The following is a 22,195-nucleotide window of genomic DNA, read 5'->3' as shown; positions in this document are numbered from 1 at the left end:
TATTTAAAACATTGGAAAATGATTTTATCTTAATTTATAAATTCAAATGACAAAATAAAATGTCGGAAGATTCACAAAAATTCAAATAAACATTTTAAAAATCATATAACATAAAATTAATTAATTTAGATGGGAATCAGATCCATCTAGATCTAAGAATTTATCAATGCACAGGAGCACTCTACCTTCAACTGCGGACCACGATTTACCTAGCTTTCTCAAACTGACTCAGCAGTTCTCATAACCCACAGTCCACTGCAGGGCCTTATAATTAGACCACCAAAGTCAGCCAATAAACTAGGGGATGCAATCCCAGTCTCTGGATTTCAAGTTCTTCCCTAGAGATAAAACCATGATCCCCTAGACCATGATGCAACCACGACTTTATTAGTGCATAAGGGTAATCTCTCACATATGTACACGCTTCACCCTCAATGATGGATCACTCTCTCAATACGGTTTTATATGCACATGCTGTGTGATGATACAATGATGAGGTTTTAGCCCTATCTCTAAAGGCTATTCATCACTCAAAAGGGTCACACAGTTCCTCATCTCTCATCCGGGCATACTCCGACCTGATCAAGGGCTAACTCACTAAACCTTTCTCAGTTACATCCCTATGCCTAGGTATATTGGGTTTTTCCAAACTCGGCTGGCCTAGCACGTCGAGCCGAGTCTGAGTATCAACAAATAACATTTGCCTAGTATGGTCCACACGAGGACTGCAATCTCACTGAGTTTATGTTTCACTATATAAAATGCTTATACAAGATCTCATAAGGCCTTTAATGGGCACATAAACCCAACATCTCCCACTTAGCCTTTGAAGGCCTTTCAATCTCTCTTCCTCACTTTCTCATCCCCCCAATCACAATCTCTCTCTCAAGCATTTTTCACTTATTCTCTCTTATTACATTAATCATGGCTTTCATCATCGATCTTTGTCACAGGATTTATGGAGGCAGCTCCTCTTTCTCTTTGCTGCTCAGATCTCATCCCGAATGTGGTCGTAGTCCATCTCTCAAGTCGCATCGTGAATCATGGACCTGTTATCGTAGAAGATCATCACGTACCCTCATCGCATGGGGTCGTATCTTCATAGGCTTAAAAGCAGTTCTTCAATCAAGCTGCTTTCTTTTGTAGCCATACAACTAATGCCACGCATCCGGGTTATATGGGTGAACAACAGTATGTTGTTCCAGCTGGCCTGTCAGACACAAGTGGGTGCTCCCACTGGAATATTGAGTTCATCTGGATCTTTCATAATAGGGTACCTGTATATCTGAATATCCAAGATGCTAGAAATAATCATGGGATTGTTAACTGCTCCCATTCAAACATAACACATAAAAAATGTTATCTTAGCATTTTCATACCTGTGTAATGGGGAAGTGTAGCAAGTCTCATACCAAATAGTAACTCAATGTCCGTTTGGTTTCGCAAAAAGCTAAAACCATTTTTCGGACCATAAAGGTTCAATTGCATTAGTCTCTTGGTTGTAAACCCACACTAACCAAGTTGTCTAATCCACACAGCATGTGTCAAGGAGGCCTACTAGGATGGCCTTCCTATGACATTTCCTATGGTTCATGGTCTTAAGTAATCGACGATTCTAAATAATTGAAAAACATAGGTCAAGGCATATGGGTATTTAAAACCAGTGTATAAATAAATGACAGTTTTCTCCTGACTTTATAAATACCTTCAAGACTCAATGTTTTTCCCTTTTATTAAAAAGCTATTGACTTGGTATATATTTTCACAAGCAATAGTTATAAAATAGTATGGCGGTTTAGAATGATTTTTCATACAGACTTAGTGGACCTCGGAAGACTATGGGGTTTTTTCAAAACCATATTCATAAACTTAAGTTTTTTTCTCAAATGATCCAATTTAAAATACATGCTAAGTCTTCATAAATCATTTTGTCGCATTCACCTTTAATTACCTACCAAGTCATGTAAATGGCAACAAAAACAAATCCAAAAGTCCATCTTATAATTTTATTCAAAATAAAGCTTGATTAAAGAATGGTTATAAAAAGAATCTTGACAAAACACTTCTCTCTGGCAAATATGGAGACCTTATAATGAGATGTCATCACATGCAACACATCATATTACTGAACATTATTAGGAGGTTGGTCACTAAGACTAAGTTTTATCAGAACACTCCCTTTATGCTTACATATTTGAATGAGCCATACCCATCTCTCGTGTTTCATATTTAGGCTCATAGTCCTCTTGATCGAACCACATCTCCATGTGTATCACTTCCTTAAGTAGTTCATTCTCAAGCACAAGAAGCCACAAAAAAACCTGAATTATTAAAAAACCGGCTCTTTTAAATTTGTTAGCACCTATCACCTAATGTCCTTATACTCCATACATTTTGATAAACAAATAGCCAAAATATAATTATAAAATAAAAATCCTCTTTCCCTATACGACCTTACCATGTACTGTGGGATATATTTCATACTTCAAAACCATGTAATGTGGTACTTTGGCTTTCTTGATTCTTTAGTTTTACTTGCTGACGAACTTTTGTGATCTTGGAAGAGCACACTACTGATGCAGAAACACCTGGTCTTCATCTTTTACATGTCGATGAAGAATCCACCTCTTCGGCCTTTGGATTATCCTATACATATATAAATTAATACTCTTCTTCATCCCATCATTCCAAAGATCACAAATTTAATTCTGCTACTGATCGTTAGAGTTTCTATGCTACCACCAAGCCTTTCTACATATCCCTTCATTGCGAAGAAACCAAACTACTTTTACAGATATTGTGTTTCTTCTTCTTTATGCAATTCATATCTCGTCAACCTTGTATTACCTCTCTTTGAAGTTTTACTGTTATAAATCATACTCATGACATATTATAAAACTTTTGAATGAGCTCTAAAAGAGCTTCCATTATGAGGAGTACAAAGATGTGCGTCAACATGCCACATCTTTTAATTTACTGTAGAATAGAAGATTAGCATCCCATGATACAAATACGATATCTCTCAACTTATGAAGAGTTTATCTCTGAAACTTTTTGAGTATTGAAATAGACTAAAAAATACAAAATAATGCTAAGTTCCATCCCTAAATCATAACATTTAGTGGATCTTCTATTTAATGACATTCAGATCACAATACAGTTTTCCTAGCAGCAAATTAGGTTGCACACATCTCAATAAATAATTGTTTCTCTCAATCCATAAAGGATTTCATCCTGAAACCTTTTCTGTTGAAAACTAGACTCAAAACCAAAGCATAACATCATGGTGTGAATCTCAAGTAATATTTTTCTTCAGAGAAATAAATGAATGATATTCACGTCACAAAATATATCATATTGCAGAATTCCAAGATGAAAACCTTCTAGTAAAGTTGCATTTCCTCTCCACCCTCATGGAGTTTCCCTTTCAAACCTATTTTGTTTAAAAGCAGACATAGAGTGACAACAAATATGTCTGTACAGGCCTCATATCACTCTGTTAAGTAGGCTTGATAAATATAAATATTCACATCTCAATGAGAACACACAAAACTATAGAAAATTCAAGATGACTTCTCTCAAATCCAAAATTTTGATTCCTTATTTCCCATGGATATATCTGTCTCAAATAATTTTTATTTGAAACTAGACTCAAATTGGCAGTCTAAAAACTTTGTGTGGGCCTTAAAGCATTAATAGAAATAAAATCATGACTTCCAAGTCATTAAAACAGTTTTTGTTGTAGAAAACAACACTTGCGCACCCTTCAATAAAATGACAATATCTTTCAAACCACAAGGACTTTTTTCATAAAACTATTTTTTTTGGAAAGAGGCTCCATTTGATGACTTACAATCAAATTTAAACTCAAATTAAAATCATATGATTGGTGGAAAAATTTATGGAACTCAATGGGCAGTTCCCTGATTTTGCAGGGTCTGAATTGACCCTTCATTGATGAGTCGATAACTCTCAATTCCCCTAGGATATCCCACTGAAATTTTGCAAGTAGATCCTACTCGAAAAAATAGATAATAACACTGAAGTATTCAATAGATAAACGCCTCATTATCTTCTTCATATCACTGCTTCAAAATCGCACAAAATATCCCATTCTGCAGAGTGCCTTTTCGGTGTTTGAACATGCCAATAATTCTTTCGGAGGTGTATCACTTGACCATAAAAGTCTTTGGTTTTCTTATATCTCATTCCCAACTCACCAAAAAAAGTGAAATAAAGGAAATAGGGCATCAAGTAGATATAGCTTTGATACCAATGAAAAGCTGGACTATGTGATCAAGCACGGTATATATAAATTAAAGAAACACGATTTTCATTTGCTACCACTATTGAATACAATTCCTTAAATAAAAAAAGAAGTAAAATTGCCCGAGATTACCTCAACTGGGCTTAGTACACCCCATGCCGAGTCTCCTTCTAATGGTGTTTGGGATCAATGATTGATCTCTTGATTCTCCTACTTGTGGCAAAACTCTCTCAAAGGCATATAGATCTCGATCTAGAACCAACTACCTAGTGCCTCAATGGCTTAGTCTTGCTCAAGTCCCCTCGGCTTGATCTTTAGAGAGATGAGAGATAGAAATCAAATAGAGAGGGAGAGATCTACTAGCTAGGGGATGCTCCCTTTTGTTACCCATAAATCAAGAACCAACCTTAGCTAGGCGTGCCCTTTAGAAAACACAAGCCTATCCTAGCCTAGGCGTGCCACCTTGAAGAGATCTTGGAGGCTAGATTGGTGCGTGGCCCCTTGGGCTATCTTGGAGAAAGAGATCCCAAGCTTAGGTTGGGGCGTTGCCCCTTGGGCTATCTTGGAGAAAGAGATCCCAAGCTTAGGTTGGGGCGTTGCCCCCTTACAAACTTTAGGGAGAGAGCTGAAACCTAGGTTGGGGCGTGCCTCCTTTGAGAGATTTGGTGAGAGAGAGAATTGGTGTAGAATTTATGAGGTGGGTGAGCATCTATTTATATATTTTATATGCCCTAGGATTTGCTATAATTAATAAGATCAAATCTTGGCCGTTGATCCAAGGTGAGCCATCCATTCCGTTGATCCACCATCAAGATTCAAAAGAAGGTACTACCAGTGTTTCAAAAAGCGGACCCCCCAAAGCTTGGGTGGCCGCCGAGGCGATTCTGGGGGCCTGGGCTCATCGCCTAGGCCTAGGCGCCCAAAAAAGCGGTTATCCTTTGGCGCCTGTCCGCCCAGGGCCTGCCCCGCCCAAGGGCGGAAATGCCCCTCGTTGAGGGTATTTTTGAGTCTTTTTTTTTAATACTAAAGGTTTAAAATTGTGGATTTTAGGTTTATTTGAAACCTAAAACCCATTAGAGCTTATTTTAGAGAGAGAAAAACCCAAAAGAAAAAAATTCTACTGGGCCGCCCAGGTTCTGGGCGCTCACCTAGGTGCCTGCTTAAGGGCTGGGCGGCTGAACCTCCCCAACCACTTAGGTGTCGCCTAGCGCTTTTTGAAACACTTGGTGTTAGAACCTTATCCTCCATTTACTATATTCATGGTGTGCTTTGTTACCACCCTGCCATGGATGATCAAACAAATTGGGACACACCTCCAGGGAGGCCAAATTGCACCACACATCATCTTTATAAGTTATCCCTATCAAGAACTCACAAGACACTATGATTGAATAGGGATGAGGTTCCCCCCTTCAAACATGTGATATGGTAGTGTTTCTAACTTTTGGCTCTTCAAGCAAAGTTTGTTGTTCATTGTACTTAGACTATCAATGAAAATCATGAACAATTTCCCCCCCACTGTACAAGTGGTGTGGAAAATATTTTGCAGCAATTGCACATCAACTTCAGGGACTTTGGAGACATTGTGACCTTATATGATGAAAAGTGTCTTTCTTGGGATCTCTGGCAATGATTGAATCCAGAGCATCTTCGTGTTTCTGGTCTCCTACATCCTCACCCTAACTGACTCTATCCTCAAAATCAGCTTTACCCTATTCATTTTCTTCATCTTTTACTTTTTCCATCAAGATATTTTGAGAGTTTTACGATCTACAAGGCAATTCAGTTGATTGATGGCCTGCTTTTCCACACTAAAGGTGTAATTTTGTGGCCTAGGGCTAAGAATGTCTCATCTTATTTCAGCACCTGCTGGTGGTGTGCTACATGAAGGTGCTATTTTCGGTGTGGTAGCTTTAGCATATCCAGATGCTTGAGCCTTTCTAGAGAAATTCGAAGACCTTCAATTAGATTCCCCTTTCTATTAATAGGACGTTGGAAATGCTTCTCAACTTTCAATGCAAGTCGATAGGCGCTTTCAAGACTTGATGAGGTACGAAGGAATTCCCGATCATGGATACGATAATGCAGCCTGGCTTATTATTGAGTCATGACTTGCTCATCATCCCTTTGGAGGCCATTACATGAGGGCAGCAAGTGAAGTTCTTCTGTGTATTCTCTCACAGATCTAGTGGCATGCTTCAAAGCGAGTAGCTTTTGGTAAAGGGTCTTCTTATAATCAGACAATAATTACCTTTTGTCTAAGCTTCTATTCTATTTGTGCCAAAGTGCTATTCTCCTTTCCCTGCCCAACTGTACTCTCTTGAAGTTGCGTCCACCAGATAATTGCATAGGCTTTCAGCTTCATGGTAGCAAATGTCAACGTCCTATCCTTGTGAAGATCCTTCCATTCAATGAAGTAATGGATACTCTAATCACTCGAAGAACTCATCGAGATCCAAGTGTCTATGATAGTGCTTCACGTTGACCTTTATCCCATACTCAAGGGTTCCTTCTTAATACCCTAGCCAATTAGTTCTCTATGTGCTGTCCTCTATGGTATTGCCCAAGTTCCATATAAGAGTCCTCATGCTGCTCATCTTTTTGCTCATCTACTTTTTGGTTCCTCCTGGAACCATGCACACTATCATCTCCGTGAGGCTTCTGCTGAGTGTTAAGATGAAGCACCACCCTAACACCTATAACCTTCGCAATTTTTTCCTGCTGCTTCCTAATTCGTAAAGGGAGTGTTGGTCAAATCTTTAATGACCATGTCCATGGGCTTGGCCAAAACCTGGGGTCCTAACCCTGACCTTAATTCACATTGCCTTGATATGGCATGGAATGTGGACTCAACTAACCCTAATATGGGAATTTGTTTTTGCCATGTTCAAAAAAAAATATGGGAATTTGTTTTTTGTTTTTAAGACTTGAGGGAGGACACTTCCTAAGCTTTTGATGACCAGTAGTACAACATTCCGAACATGGGAACTCTAGGGCAGCAATCAAAAGATCTTAGGGACACTTGAAACCTTAAGGAACACTATATTGTTAAGTAGGACAACACCTAAGGAACATAACAACGAATGGAAAACACCTTATAGACCTAATGGATACCTTAAAAACTCTAGGGCTGACCCTAAACAACTAAAAAATGGATCTCTAACCTTATGAAAAAACATGCCCCATTACGAACCTAATGTAATGTAAGATTAGTCACTCAATAATCTTTGATTACAGGACCGTAAAAACTTTGGAGAGCACTTCTTGTTCAAACAAGGTTCATCATCATCATCATTTGAGCCTTATCCCAACTAGCTACACGAATCTTGTTCACATTCCACTCTATTAAGGGCCATACCCTTAGTCAGACCATAAGTCACCATAATCTTTTCTCACTATTTCCATTAATATCTTTTGGGGCCTTTTCCTTGCCCTTTTAGTGCATTCAGCTTGAACCATATCATCCCTCTTAATTGGTGCTGTTTTAGGTCCATACTGCAGATGACCTGACCACCCAAGTCTACTTTCCCTTATTTTTATCACCTCTTGGAGCTACCCTTAAGTTCCTCAAATATATTTATTTCGAGTTCTATCATTCTTTGTCTTGCCATTCATTTATCTCCAACATCCTCATCTCAGTTACATTTATTTTATAGATATATTGTTTCTTGACAGCTCAAAATTCTATCCAATAAAGCATGGTTGTTGTTACAACTGTCCTATAGAACTTCCCGTTCAGTTTCACATTCAAACAAGGTTAAATGTATAAAATATTTTAGTAAATAATCATCCACAAAACTAAAACAAACTTGTTAAATCAACATGCAATTTAGGAAATTTGCTCTAACGCTCGAGATATGATATATGTAATTGATTGAAATCTGTCCTTAAACAAAATTAGCTAAATAAAATTTATTCTGGTCAAATTTAAAGCTAGTCTACAGTCTGGATGGAATAATTAACCTTAAATTAATTATGGAGGGTCTTCACAGTAGTCCTTAGGGTTTTGAAGTCAATGGTATGAAAATTGGGGATTTCACTTTAGAATTGTAATTAAGGTTAAGGTATTTTGGATTATTTAGGAAATACCAATGGGTTACTTTTAGGGTTTTAATGAGTTTTTTTATAATGGGATGTGTTGTTTGGAGTAAAAGCAAAATTATGAAGGAAGAAGGGAATAGGGAAAATAAGGGAGAAAAAAAAACAATTGAGGAAAATGACAAAAGAATTTAGGGAAAGAAATGGAAGGAAAAAAAATTGGGAGGGCTAAAAGAATTTAGTGTAAGAAAAGGGGAGAAAGGACAAGAAGAGAGTTGGGAGAAAGAACAGAGGGATAAAATGAAATATATCTTGGAAGGGAGGGACCTTGGGAGGTGCGCTATTCCTCCTTGATGGCCTTTAATGAAATTATACAGGAAGGCCGTTCTGCTCCCCATTCCCCTGCCTTCTTTCTTTCTCAAAGTTCTCAAAGATAAGCACCAAGGGGCTGGACATCTGCCTCTCCCCACTCCCTTGCCTTCTTTCTTTCTCGAAGTTCTCAAAGATAAGCACCAAGGGGCTGGACATCTGCCTCTCCCCTTTATAAAACTTAACCTAAACAAAATGACCTTAATACACATAATTAGAATAAAATAATGAAGGGACTAAACTAACCAAAATTCTCTGCAACTAGAAATGACATAAATACCCTTCCACTGATTTATAAAAAAAAAAAAAAAAAAAAAAAAAAAATCTGTATCCTTAATTAAGCCTCATTTTTTTTTCCTCAAAAGAGCTAATATAAATTAAACAATTAAACTACTCCAAGAGAGGCCACAATGCCATCATTACTTTGTTTTCCTTATGAGCTTTATATTCTTTTTGCTGGCTGAAACCAACTCTAGTTCATTTGTATATGTTTCCCATCATGGGTAATTTTTCTTTAATCAATTTCCTTTAGGCTTATGTTCCCTGTCAGCTTTTCTGCTTTAAGTATCTCATATACTAAATTTATATACATGACTTAAAAGTGCCTTGTACTACTAGTCGGTTTGCTAGTTGTGTAATATGGCATGTTTTCTTGCGAAACCTTGTGGTTGACTTTTGTCTTGCTAGCATTAAGGCCTTTTGGTGACAAAATGTTTGCTTAGTTCCCAGTTTCTGTCCTGCAGATGAAAGCATGGGCAAGGGCACATGAAATAAACAGTTCCAGGAATCAAACTCTGAACTCTTTGTCACTAATTGTATTAACTGCTTTCCATTTACAGGTATAACATACTTCCTACAGCATCATGTTGAGAAAGCTGTTTAACTTGTTTGAGTAGGAAAGGAAATTTCTTTTGTTCAGGAGACTTTCTTGTCGGTCTTCAAATAAAGAAGAAGAAGGGGAATTAATTTGTCAATTGTTGCTACTCAATAGATATTCAGTTTTATTTTGGTTTTCTACTATTTGATGAGTAGCACTTTTAGTTGGAAATTGAACTGTCAAATTTCCTACTTTATAGGAATGCTGGGACAAAAACTGAGAATAGTAATGCGTTATCCGTGGGATTACTGTTCTTCATTTAAATCTCGAGTTACATTTTATTACATCTATCAATTACTTTAGAATAAGCTTTGTGTAGCTCATTTCATGTAAAGTATGGGAGTCCAATTTTGTCTTGCTTTTCATACGACTGCAATGGAATAAGCTATGCATATTATGCTCAGCGAGATGTAATAAATGTTGGACATTGTGTGGACTGGAAGGCTTTACCCCTATATACAAAGAGATTGTGATGATAGCAACGAAAGGCAAAGGGGTGCACCTCATTCAAGTAGCAAATTATGAAATGAATAAGAGTTCTGTGTCCAAATGATCATAATATCAATAATAAAAAAATAGTAGTAGCAGTACTAATATTTTAATTTACTTGCTTATGGTTTTCTTAACTCATTTTATTTTCTCTTTCTTAATATTTTATTGTGGGGATGGGAGCTGATAGTTCCATTTCCCCCATCGTGCCTCTGACATGAGTGGAATTCTATCTCCATCCCTATAATAATTTTTAAGTTGGGCAAGCTCCCTAATTTCCCCCTTTTTATGAGAATGATTCTTATTTGTAGAAAGGGGGATGTGGGCAAGAAAAGGCCCTCATCCACTTGGGGACCTCGCCACCGCCCTCCACCATTGTAACTATATGGCGATCAGTATCCAAGACCATTCGTCCCCATCCGCATAAAATGGGCTGCAATTCTTCTTTTTGGCCATGCATCATTTTAAGAATTCTTTGAAATAAAAAAACTTATCCTTAAGATAATATTGACAGATGGGTCCCTGTCATTTTCTCATTTGGGTAGATGACTAATGATTTCTTTTTCTTGGTGACACAGACACGAGTGCCTCCAATTTTTCCTCCCTTTTCTGTCCTTTTCAGAGGTAGTTCTCTTCATGCATTAGAATAAGTAGTCGAGTGTTATTGATTAGGTTACATGATATGCTATGTCCATATTAACCATTTGGAAGAGATGTTATTTGACATTAATCCTCTATGAATATTTGCCAAATATTAGTAGGCTTTTCTACTTTGATGCTATTTGTTTCAATAAATCCATGATGGCTTTATGAATTGTTTAAACTTGAAGAATTATATTCTTTATGCTTCATTGATAATGTATTGGATAGATGAACTAAACTGCTATTGGAGTGGATGCATCCTTTTATTTTGGGTATTAAATAGGTTCGCGATATATTCCTAAATTCAAAGAACTGGGGATCTAAATGGGGCGATCATGATTTTTCCATGGCTTAGAATTGGGTGTAAAAATGAGTTAGGTGTAGTCTCATATGGAGACTGTCTCGAGGCAAAGTGGCTAGGATGCCCCTAAAAAAAAAGGCCTTTACTATACTTATCTCTCTCTACTTGTGTATATGCTTATGTACATACATACATACATTTTGGGAATTTATACCATGATACTTGCAGCATATGCTGCATGTATGAGATGAACCACTTCTCTACTAGAGCAAAATGCAGTTCTTGTTGACCGACCATTGTTGGGATGGAGGGTTGGAAACATGTAATTTACCATTTGAAAACAATAATTTACCATTTGAAGACAATATGTATCGTAGTGTAAAGTTAACAAACATACATATTTGGATAAATCCATATCTACACGCATACATTAGACAAGTTTCAACCTTTTCCCTATGGCTATTCTTCCTAACACTATTGTGGAGTTAGGTTAAAACTGGTTCCTTTTTTCTCCATCTATTATTAAATAGTCACTATTTGGCTGCATATCTACACAAGTGAGGATCAAAAAGTGATGGGTGCGAATGAGTTGCAATAATTTTTTCTGAACAAGTGGAGGGAGAAAATTCTAATATGACCATTTTGTCGTCCATCCAAACAGGCCTGTGCATACATACATACATGCATACATAGAGCTACAAGCACAACTTGGAATATCATAGATACTCAAAATTCTTCGTCTTGCATCAAGAAATGAAAGAGAAAATCTGATTGTTCTGGTGACTAATAGGAGTTTAAATCCACCAATTTGATCGTGGCAAAAGAAGTATTCATTTATATTCTTATCCATCTTGGAGACAAAGTAGGTTTATTCATCAAAGGCCTTGAAAGAGGCAATTATCAACTCTTAATTAATGTGAAGTTTTTTTTTTTTGTTGGAGAGAAGGTTGGCTATATACTAGTAGTGTAATATATTCTGTACAAAATCCCCTATAGGCAAACCATAATGATGGGTGGTCAAGTACAGAAAAAGTAAGGGAAGCAAAAATAAAAGTTACAGTACAAAAAAACTTCAGCCTACAAATAGTAATCTGTAACAACTACTACAGAATTATAAGGAACAAGAAAGATAGAGAGAGAGAGAGCGAGAGAGAGAGAGAGAGAGAGAGAGAGAGAGAGAGAGAGAGAAGGGAAAGAGAGAGGGAGAGAGAAAGAGTGACTAAAGAGAGATAAGGGGTAGACGTGGCGAGAGGAGCAGGGTGTCTTCAAGTTGGTGCATGCTGGGGTGGCAGAGATGCGGTTGCTCCCTCCTTAGCGAAACTGTCAGCTATGGCATTTGGTTCCCTCAGGATATGGTTGAATGTGACCCTTACTACGCAAAGTGAGAATATGTGGTCGAAGTGATGTGCCAATTTCCAAGGGGGGTTGAGCCATCTTTGTGGCCCAATAGATGATGTTTCTTGAGTCTCCCTCCACTATTGGGCTTTGTATGCAATCAATGATCCCTATGGCTTGTTAAAGGCCTTCTTAAACAGCTGTTATTTCAGCTGCGGTTGTGTCCGTTTCACCTATATACCCTGAGAAGAAAACAATCTCGATGTTGTGATCTTTGAGGCTGCTTCAATATCCCGAGATGCTAGGATTTTCAAGGGAGCAACCATCTACATTAAGCTTCAAGGTACCAGGAGGTGGCAGAGTCCAACAGGCCCGAGGCATTGAGGATCTAGTGGTAAGAAACAAAATATTGTTCCAGTTGGAGAGTTAAATAGAGGAACCAAGAGTGCCACACAACGTCAATCTCTTAGACCAGAAGATGATGACTGCTTTGATGCGGTCAAGAAGAGAATGCATGGGGTTGCTTACAACTCGGAAAATGCATCCGTTCCTCTCATTCCAAATGACCCAAATGAAAGCTAAAACCGATATCTTCCAAATGTTGCAGCCTGTTTTCAGAAGGGTGGGGGGTAAAAAAGCCTCAAAAGAGTTGTTGAATGGTGGATAGACCCAGGGTAGACCGAAAAGGCTTAGGAGCTCAGACCATAGTGGAGAGATGGCCGGGCAGTGGAGGAGTTGGTTTGCACTTTGCGGACTCTCTCTTTGATACCTTTCTTGTAGAGGTTTAACAAATGCTCTTAGTCTAGTTCGTTTTTGGTATTTACTTGATGGTTCTTGCATCTTTTGGGTTTTTTCTACATCTCTCCCGTCTCCCCCTCTGCCTCTCTCTTAACTCAACAATCAACATCCATCTTTTTACTTCTCTCCTCTTCCTTCCTCTTTCCCTTTAATTCATCCCCTTACTGTACATCTCTCTATCCTCCTGACCTGCGCCACACTTTTCCCCTCTCTCTTTCTTCCCTCTCCACTTTTGTTTTTTTTTTTCATTGGCATAGGTAGTTGATCATCTGACATGTAGGATTCCTACTTGCCATTTTTTGAGATTTTACCTCATAAATCTTGTATAGAGCACCTAGAGTGTGGACTGCTTGATACTCACCTCTCGTGAGAACATTGTAAATTTTTTGTTAATTATACATTGTCAATGATTTTGAAACAAAAAGAATGATAACCAACACTTTGATCCGGTGCTTAAGGCTATTGACTGTGTTTTCCTTTTCTTCAAACATTCTCGAGTTTCTTTTGATCCAAATCCCCCATAAAGTGGCTGAAACTGCCGCTGCCAAAGAAATATGCCAGCAGCTGGTCATGGGGAGGACATGAATCCTTGGAAGAGGTGTGGGATGGATGCGGCATTGTCCATTACCATTTGAAGAGCTTGGCCCATGTTCAAGAAGCCAACATGAATTGTATAAATAGGTGCTCACTGGTCTCTTCTGCTGATTTGCACGACACATCTATCAGGAATAGGAATTACCCCATTTTTGCAGCTGGTCGGTAGTGAGAAGTCTCTTGGATATGTGCTCTCCTCAAGCAGAACACTTAACTTTTGGGGGGAATGGATGAAAATCAAGCTTTGTAGGCCCAAAAGGACGTGGTTGAAAGTAGTCTGAAAAGATATTAGGACTTATGACCTCACTGATGATATGGCCTTTAATAGAGCAGAATGACAGACCAGGATTCGTGTAGCCGACCCCAATTAATTGGAAGAAAGGCTATGATGATGACGATGATGGATGAAACCCAAGCCTTGTTGGCCAAAGAAGGGGTGAGAGTGGGAAGGATGGTGGTTGAAGGAGTTTGCTATGGAATGGTGAGACCGTGAGTCTCCCTGAAGGAGAAGGTACCCGGACAATGTCATCCTCACCTGCTGAGGGTAGGTAGACTGATTGTCGAAGTGCAAGTTAGTGTCTCAACCGCAGCTATTTCGTGATCTTGAAGTGGCTTTCTGAAGTTTGGGCTGCATATCCTTGAAGCTTCTGGAGTTTTGAATAGGTCAGCCAATGTGGCCGCCATGTCTATGGCCAAAGGAAATGTTATAGAAACAGTCTTGGATAATTGAGTTATCAATCCATAATTTGGTCCAAAACTATACTTTTCTACCGGTTCTCGCCTTGAAATGGATATTCGACCAGTATTGGTCAAAGATGGATACCAAAGACGTGACACCCTGAAAAATGTCCATTTAAGTGCCCCTTCGCAACCAAGAGTGGGCTTCACGATGGTTTTCCTGTCGAACCATTTCTTGCGATAGGTGGTTCTCTTAGTGGCGAAATGCCACCATCGGTTTCCTAGGAGAGCCGTATTGTGCACTGTTTGGGGCTTCAGATGCCAAGGTCCCCTTGTTTTTTGGCGAGGCAAACCTTGTCCCAAGCTATTAGGTTAAGCTTTTGGCCATCCCACACCTGCTGAGAGAAAGTTCCTCATAACGCTCTCAAGGCAAGTCAAGATGGGGGCTGGTATTTGGAAGAGGGACATTACAGAGAGTGGCCTTGGTTAATCTCAGGTGATGTGCCCTCTAAAGATAAAAGGATTGAAAAAGCAAGGGGATTGAAAAATAGGGGGACTAAGGCACAGCCTTGCATCCATTGATGGTACTTTTCCCCGGACCCCATCTCTAGTAGGATCTGCTCTAAAAGAGCCCAATCCCCAGTCAAGCTTTATGACAACCCTGGGATTTTTTAGTAGTGTCTAGAGTGGATGCACACATTGAAAGGTGTGGCTAAGTGGAATTCAAGTCTATAAAATCAAAAAAAGTTCTTCCGTTCTTAATTAGTGAATCTGAATTCTACTTACAAGTGATACAAGATACTGCTGTAAACGAAACTAAAACTCTAAATACAACATAGGACCTTTCCTTTACTACCAAAATAAATAAATACAATCCAGGAATATGACTGAACAATAAAATTAAATGGCTGGGAAGACTTACTCGATTGTGCCTAGGACTTAGTATACTCCACACCCTAATTTCCTGACCGATGGCGCACTTTTGATCCTATTGGTCTTGCTGAAATTTTAGAGCTAGGAAGCTTGTCTCGGCAATACCCCTTAATTTAGGGTTTAGAGAGCACAAGAAAAAATTAAGGTTGGTAGAACCCCCTTTCTAGAACATCTAGGGCATGTCTTAAGAAGGCACCTCCCTTATAGGGCTAGGCACGCCTCTCTCACTCTTCCAGCCCTTTAGGGTTTCTTTGGTGTGTCACCCTCTTAATATTCTTTTAGGGTAGCATACTACTTAGAGAGAAGAGAGAGACAATAACTATAGAGGAATAAGAGAGAGTTTTAAGGCATGGAGGAGAGAGAGAAACCTCAAAGTGTAGTGAATGAAGAGGGGGGGGGGGGGGGGGGGGGGGGGGGGTTCATCTTCTTTTATAGGCCTCAAACCCCCCCTCCTCCCCCCCCCCCCATAGGTATACCTATCCAATGACTCACCTTGATGGATAGGAATGTTGGAAATCTGCGAGGTAAGAGAGAAACAAATCTGAGCTATCCACACCATAAATCAGCTAACATGATTTGGGGCTAATATTCCCTTAATATTTGACCCATATCCACTTCTAGTCCAAAAAGAATTAGACCAATTTAAAAAACCTTCTAGAACTTCCAAATATCTCTTTCCAAAATTGTAAGAAATCAAAGACAACATTATTTGGTCAAACTAACTCCCACAAAATAAAGACAGAATCTTTTCTTTTAAATCCCATTCTTTTAAAAAGATTATGTATTCAAAAACATACTTTTTAAATCAAGGAGTGGGACGTGCCACCCTCTATGGTTTGGTTGATGTGACCCTATGTACACCCCCCCCCAATGGAATGTGGCATGTGGGGCTGAATCCATGTACCCTTCCTGTTTCTCAAAATTTGTAAATACCCTTTTGAGGAATTTTACGGCAAAAACAGATTTTAAAATTTCTGAAATTTTTTTTAAAATTAAAGAAACATTTCTAATACCAAAGATAAAATATCTAGAAGTGACTAATGGTGAAAATAAGTGACTATAGGGACACTCCACCGGACCTAGTGACCGTGATCAACATTTGTCGTCTAAAATGAAACCAACGTAACCTATGACCCACGGTCTCATACAACGGCTCATGATTGGCTCGTCAATGCTGGCAAATAAACAGTGGAACCAAGCTAAGTGCATGCCACTATAGTGCAAAAAGGGGGACTCTACATGTACATGTATCTTTTTTTAGAGTTTCTTCCCTGTAATGCGGCTGTCATATATATATACCATATGGAAGTTTGATGAGGATTTAATCTTCGTTTTCATAGGCCTACATCCGCACATAGGAGATGTAGTTATCCCCACCCACAAACCATCCCTGGGTATCTCTCTAACATCAACAAGGAATGACCCACTGTAAAACCCTTTTTGGTAGTGCCACATGCCCAGGATAAAGGTTTTAGACATGACCAAGGCCATAGATTGCCTAACTCTTGGTCGGTCAAACAATAAACACTCATACTGAAATGTATAATCCACTATAAATGTCTTTTTACATGCTCTCATGGCCTTTAAAGGCCACAAACCCCAACACTTTTGGGCTACGAAGGCGTCGTCTAGAATTTGTCTATCCTTGACAAAAGTCCCTTGGTTTGGAGAGATGTCACAGTTGAGGACCACTCTTAGGTGAGAGGTAGGGACCTTGGAGAGGATTTTGTAGGAACTATTAAGTAGGTTAATAACATTGGTCTAAACTCTTTAAGATTGCTGGCTCCTTCTATTTTTGATACCATGTCTGGGAAGGTGACATTCATGGCCTTGCGAATAGTTCCCCTGTGGTGGAGGATTCCATGAAAAAGGAGGCTCACATACCTGTGCACAAGGAGTCCTGTAATTGGCTAAAAAGGGCCACAAGGAAACCAACTGGACCATGGGCTTTTTCCTGTAGGAGGCTCTTGATGGCTTTTAAAGTTTCTTCTTTGGAAAATGGTCCCTCCAGCCATAAGGTCCTTTCTTTAGGAAGGAAGTGAAAGGAAAGCTCAGCCATTTTCGATCGAGGACATCTATAGGCTGAGAAGAGGTTTTGGTAGAAACCTACAATTGCTGTTTCGGCTTCTTGGGATTGGTCGCAGAGGTGGGTTCCTACTGTGATCTAGGTTTTGGCATTGTAACGTTGGTGATAGTTTGCTATTATGTGGTACAAGCCAGTGTTTTGGTCTCTAGTTTTCACCCTTATCACTATGTAGCGTTGGTACCAAAAGATTCCTCTTTTCAAGGACCGAATGATATTCAAGTTTGTCTCTCTCCTCTTGGGTGACGTTTTGATTTTCTCCGGTGGAGTCCAGGTCAGTAATGATTCTTAGAGGGGTCTCTTTGGAGGTTCTGAAATTCCCTTGGAGGTTCCTGCTCCCTTCTTTGAGTTAGAGTTCGAGCAATGTAATTTTCTGCGTAGATGGTAAACCATCCATCTCTGAACTGAAAAAGAGTCCCACCATCCAGGATAGTTCGCATATGAAGGGTTTGCTGGCTAAGGCGACATCTGTCATGTCTAACAGGAAGGGCCTATGGTGGGAAATGGGTTTTAGGAGAGCAAAATTATGGGTTTCAGGCAAGATGTCATCCCAATCGATACTAATGAGAAACTTGAGAGGAGTTTGGTTTGACTAGGTGAATAGAGATCATTGAGGGGGTATCGATAAGGCGATTTCTGGAGATGAACTCAGAGAATTGAAACATACTATTAGAAATCCTCTCAATCCTGTTTCTCTCAAGGGACCACCTAGTGACAGTAAAGTCACCTCCCACACACCATGGGGTGGGCGACAAAATGCAACTTTTTCCAATTCTCCCAAAATTGGCTCCTGAGATCTGGGCTGAGGCTTATAAACAACATAAAATTTCTAAGTGTGCCCATATGAGTTTCTCATGAACCATAGTGAAACAGAGGAGACTATATTCGTTTTGTGTTGGGATGGTGTGTTGGATCCCAAATGACCCAAATCCCTCCAGTAGCGGCTTGAGATTGCAGGGCTTCTCATTGGCAGGGTCCCCAAATTCTTCGCACCAAAGAAGGGTTGGAGAAGGTTGTTTGGATTCTATGACAGCTAGCAAATCAGGGTTGAATCTATGGTAGAAGGCTTAAATGGCTTTGCGCTTCCTAGTATCACTGAGCCCCTGAAATGTTCCAAGATAACATCTTCATGAGGATAGGTTGGGGGACAAGGCCAGGCACCTTAAGGAGCGTCTGGATTGCTGGCTGTCCAAGGTGGCCGAGCCCGGAATAGGGCTGGGGGAACGCCGAGGGTTTTCCTTCTCATATGAGATGTAGAAAGAGAGATTATCGATTCCCTCCTCTTTTCCTTTCTCCCTTAGCCCTTGTGGTTGCATTAGCTTCAACGAAATCACTGATATCCGCTTGCAGCCCATCACAGTGGAAGCCCATCACCTTCAAGACTTGGTGATATCTCCCTGGGCTTGGTCGATGCGCTCGATCTGCTCAGAATCAGCAGAGTCGAAAGATTCAGTATCGGACTTTTTTGAGGAATCGAAGTCGGAGAAGGATGAGATGTCCAGGCAGAAATGATCATGTCTGAGTTTGGAAACATTGGGCATAATGGGTGAGCTTTGGGTGTAAGGGGTTTTGCTATGGGTAATGGTGGCTTCTGTTGCCGGACTTGAAGGTGGGATGATCTCTGCTGGTTCAATGTAGCTTGGCTCCTGCAGATGGTGGCTTTCATTTCTCACTGGGTTTGGCATTGAAGGGTGTTTGTTGTGGGTGAGCACCATGGGCATCACTCTAATGCATTTTCTTTTATAAAAGAAATTAAAAAAAAAATTTGTCTTGCTGTAGTGTTGAACACTATAAAGGAAGTTGAGGCATGGATAAGGAATAGAAAATAACATTGATCAGATAGAAATATTACAATTGATCAGATATAAACATTATAATTTGTTGTTTGAAAGAAAATAATGTTTAATAGGAATTCATGTTTCTGCTCTTGTTTAAATTTTGCCTTTCGTGGACTGATACCATGTTCATAGAAAAAGAACGAAGTAAATGACAATGCTTTCTTTTGTACAATCATATAAAAATGGTATTTTCATCTAGCCAATGTTGTGATTTGTAGAGAGAAACGAAGTGCCTTGCAAGTATACAGAATAATAAGGTGAAATACGTTGACAAATATTTACGTGAATTGATGCAATGGCTATTACAGCATATATATGAACTCACTTGATAAAGAAAATTTTTGTTCAGTGTAATTAAATGTTGTTAGGTCAATGTTGACTAATTGAATTTTTTCTCTTTTAATTACCACGGGACTGAAATGTACAATCTGGAACGTACTGACAAGGTGCTGCAATTGTCTTCCAGATGGCATTGATTATTTTAGGTCTGCAAATGTAGCTCAGGGTTTCCGGCATTTTGGGGCTCAGAATGAAGAATCTGTCTCACAGCTCTTTGTATCCCTACTAATCCAGGTTTGTATAGAGTTCAATAGTTCTGTTTGAGGTCCATTAGACAGGTGCACCATATCTCTGTGTTTTAATAGTTTCCTAGTTACATTGTAACTGAAGTGATTTTTTTTTCTCAAAAAAAGACGACATTTTACATGGATAGGATTTTAACGTTTCCTTTTGTGGTTTTCTTCTTGCAGCTATTGTCAGTTGAAACTCTTTGGGAGAAGGGACTTTGTGCAAGCACTTACGAGGGAACCTGGATTTCTAAAACATGGGATTCTGAGTCATACAATATGAGTGTAATTTTTCAAATTTGACCTTTTCTTTTTGGAGGTGAAATATGATGTAACCCAACTGGATTATCTAAACCATCATCCATTGAGGTTATGAATGAAATGTCTCTTTGGAGACACCCGATAAAAAGAAATGATTGACAGTGATGGAGACATAATGGGATCCATCATTGGGGTCATTTCCTGTTCTCGTAGACCCTTAGATTGGCAATACGCATACCACCATGTCTTAAATTTAAGGGTTCTCTTGTTATTTTATTATTTGTATTTTTTACCGAACTTTGGAGCAGCATACATTTTTCATGAAATCCCAGGTGGAGGATTTTCTGGACCGATCCCAAAATTTGGCAAGATCAGTTGGTAAGCCTGAGATGGGGAAGATCTACGAATGCATCAGGCGCTCTCTCAATCACCTGGCGGCTTTCATGAAGGGAAAAATACAAGCTAACAAATTGAAGTCCCTCTTATTTGGAACTGATATGTTTCCCACTTTGGAGAAAGAATTTAACAAAGATTCTTTGGTGAGAGCCAAGAGAGGCTGGGAATTCGATAATGGTGATGCCCCATTGAAGAAGGCACGGCACTCTACAGACATGGTAGAAGTTGGTGGTTTTCCATTTTTAAGGCCTAATCATCATAATCCATGGGTTCCCAATATGCAAAACCCCATCATTCCTCCAAATTTGAGCCATGGAATTTTACCGAGCGCAGTTCCATCAATGCTTCCTATGCCTTTGCACCATGGCATGGCACCTAACACAGTTCCACCAAGGCCTCCTATGCCTTTGCACCATGGCATGGCACCTAACACAGTTCCACCAAGGCCTCCTATGCCTTTGCATGGCATGGCACCTAACACAGTTCCACCAAGGCCTCCTATGCCTTTGCACCATGGCATGGCACCTAACACAGTTCCACCAATGCCTCATATGCCTCTGAACCATGGCATGGCACCTAACACAGTTTCACCGATGCCATCTATGCCTTTGCACCATGGCGTGGCACCTAACACAGTTCCACCAATGCCTCCTATGCCTTTGCACCATGGCATGGCACCTAACACAGTTCCACCGATGCCTCCTATGCCTTTGCACCATGGCATGGCACCTAACACAGTTCCACCAATGCCGTTGCACCATGGCATGGCACCAAGCCCGGCTCCTCCGATGTTTTCTATGCCTCAAACTTTTGCAGTAAGCTTAATTCTAGCTTTACAGCATCTACTCCAAGGTCCCCCATTTCCATTTGACCATAGATAGGGATTGATGATAAGTACTTTTACTGAAATTTCTTTGGTATCAATTTTATTGCTAACCTTTTATTTTTTGCATTAATTGCAATTTTATGAGCTCATAATACTGGTCCAAAGAGAGAAAAAGTAATGGCCATAAGATTTATTGCGTCAAACAACGAAGTTGTTTTTGGCAACTTTGTACCAGTTTTCCAGGCTGCTCTGGTTTTGCAAATTTGCAGTGGCATAGTACTATAATGTTCATATTGGTTTTGACTTTTGAGTTGAATTCATGCTTAGCTGTTATTATTAGGTGGTTATCCCAAAGACCCAAACTACCTCTATAAAGGAAGAGACATTAGTATTAAAATCTTGGGAAAGGGGCTAGGGTCGTAGTGGTAACACCCCCCATACTTCAGTTGTACATTGTAGCTTTCATTCCCACTCATCATCATCATCATTTTAGCTTTTTATTGATTAATTGGGGTTGGCTAATCGATTTAAATCGGGGCTTCCATTCCTATTGACATCTTAAAAAACTATTAACCATTTTAAAAATGAGTAGGGCTTGTATTCCCTACTCAATTACTCATTAAAAAACACAGTATCAAAATCTCTCTCTCTCTCTCTCTCTCTCTCTCTCTCTCTCTCTCTCTCTTTCCACACGTAGGCTTGTTGCAAGCTAGGATAGACCTAGTGTTTCAAAAAACGGCGAGTCATAATGGACTCACCCAAGTTGACATAGGAATCGATCAGCTTGTGTCGATTCCAGTAAAATACATAGAGTTTTCTGGTTCTAGAAAAGAACCGACGATTCGCTATAGTGAACCACTCGAGTCAATGTTCAAGACTCGATGATCAGTATAAAGCATGAAAA

At 39.5% G+C, this 22,195-nt stretch overlaps 1 protein-coding gene across 31 annotated transcripts in view; it reads left to right on the top strand.

Annotated features, from left to right (window-relative positions):
* Positions 1–21,494, top strand: part of LOC18443303 (protein HESO1) — a 51,174-nt gene extending 29,680 nt beyond the window's left edge. For 20 of the 31 annotated variants that reach the window (XM_011628366.3, XM_020672849.2, XM_020672856.2 and 17 more), the window contains 5 exons: positions 9,418–9,513; positions 10,619–10,664; positions 19,709–19,815; positions 19,992–20,093; positions 20,402–21,494. In XM_011628366.3, the coding sequence (XP_011626668.1) occupies positions 9,418–9,513; positions 10,619–10,664; positions 19,709–19,815; positions 19,992–20,093; positions 20,402–21,346 (1,296 nt within the window). In that variant the 3' untranslated portion in view covers positions 21,347–21,494. Of the gene's footprint in view, positions 1–953; positions 1,224–9,396; positions 9,514–10,618; positions 10,665–19,708; positions 19,816–19,991; positions 20,282–20,401 lie in introns of those variants that run through there. The other 11 variants (XM_088857897.1, XM_088857896.1, XM_088857899.1 and 8 more) reach the window with 6 other exon arrangements.
* The last annotated feature ends 701 nt before the right edge of the window (positions 21,495–22,195 follow it).

This window comes from Amborella trichopoda, chromosome 2 (assembly GCF_054954075.1).
Source record: "Amborella trichopoda isolate Santa Cruz 75 chromosome 2, AtrichopodaSantaCruz75HAP2 v2.0, whole genome shotgun sequence".
Taxonomy (NCBI): domain Eukaryota; kingdom Viridiplantae; phylum Streptophyta; class Magnoliopsida; order Amborellales; family Amborellaceae; genus Amborella; species Amborella trichopoda.
Note: the sequence above shows the minus strand (reverse complement) of the source record. Positions and strands in the feature narration are given on the sequence as shown.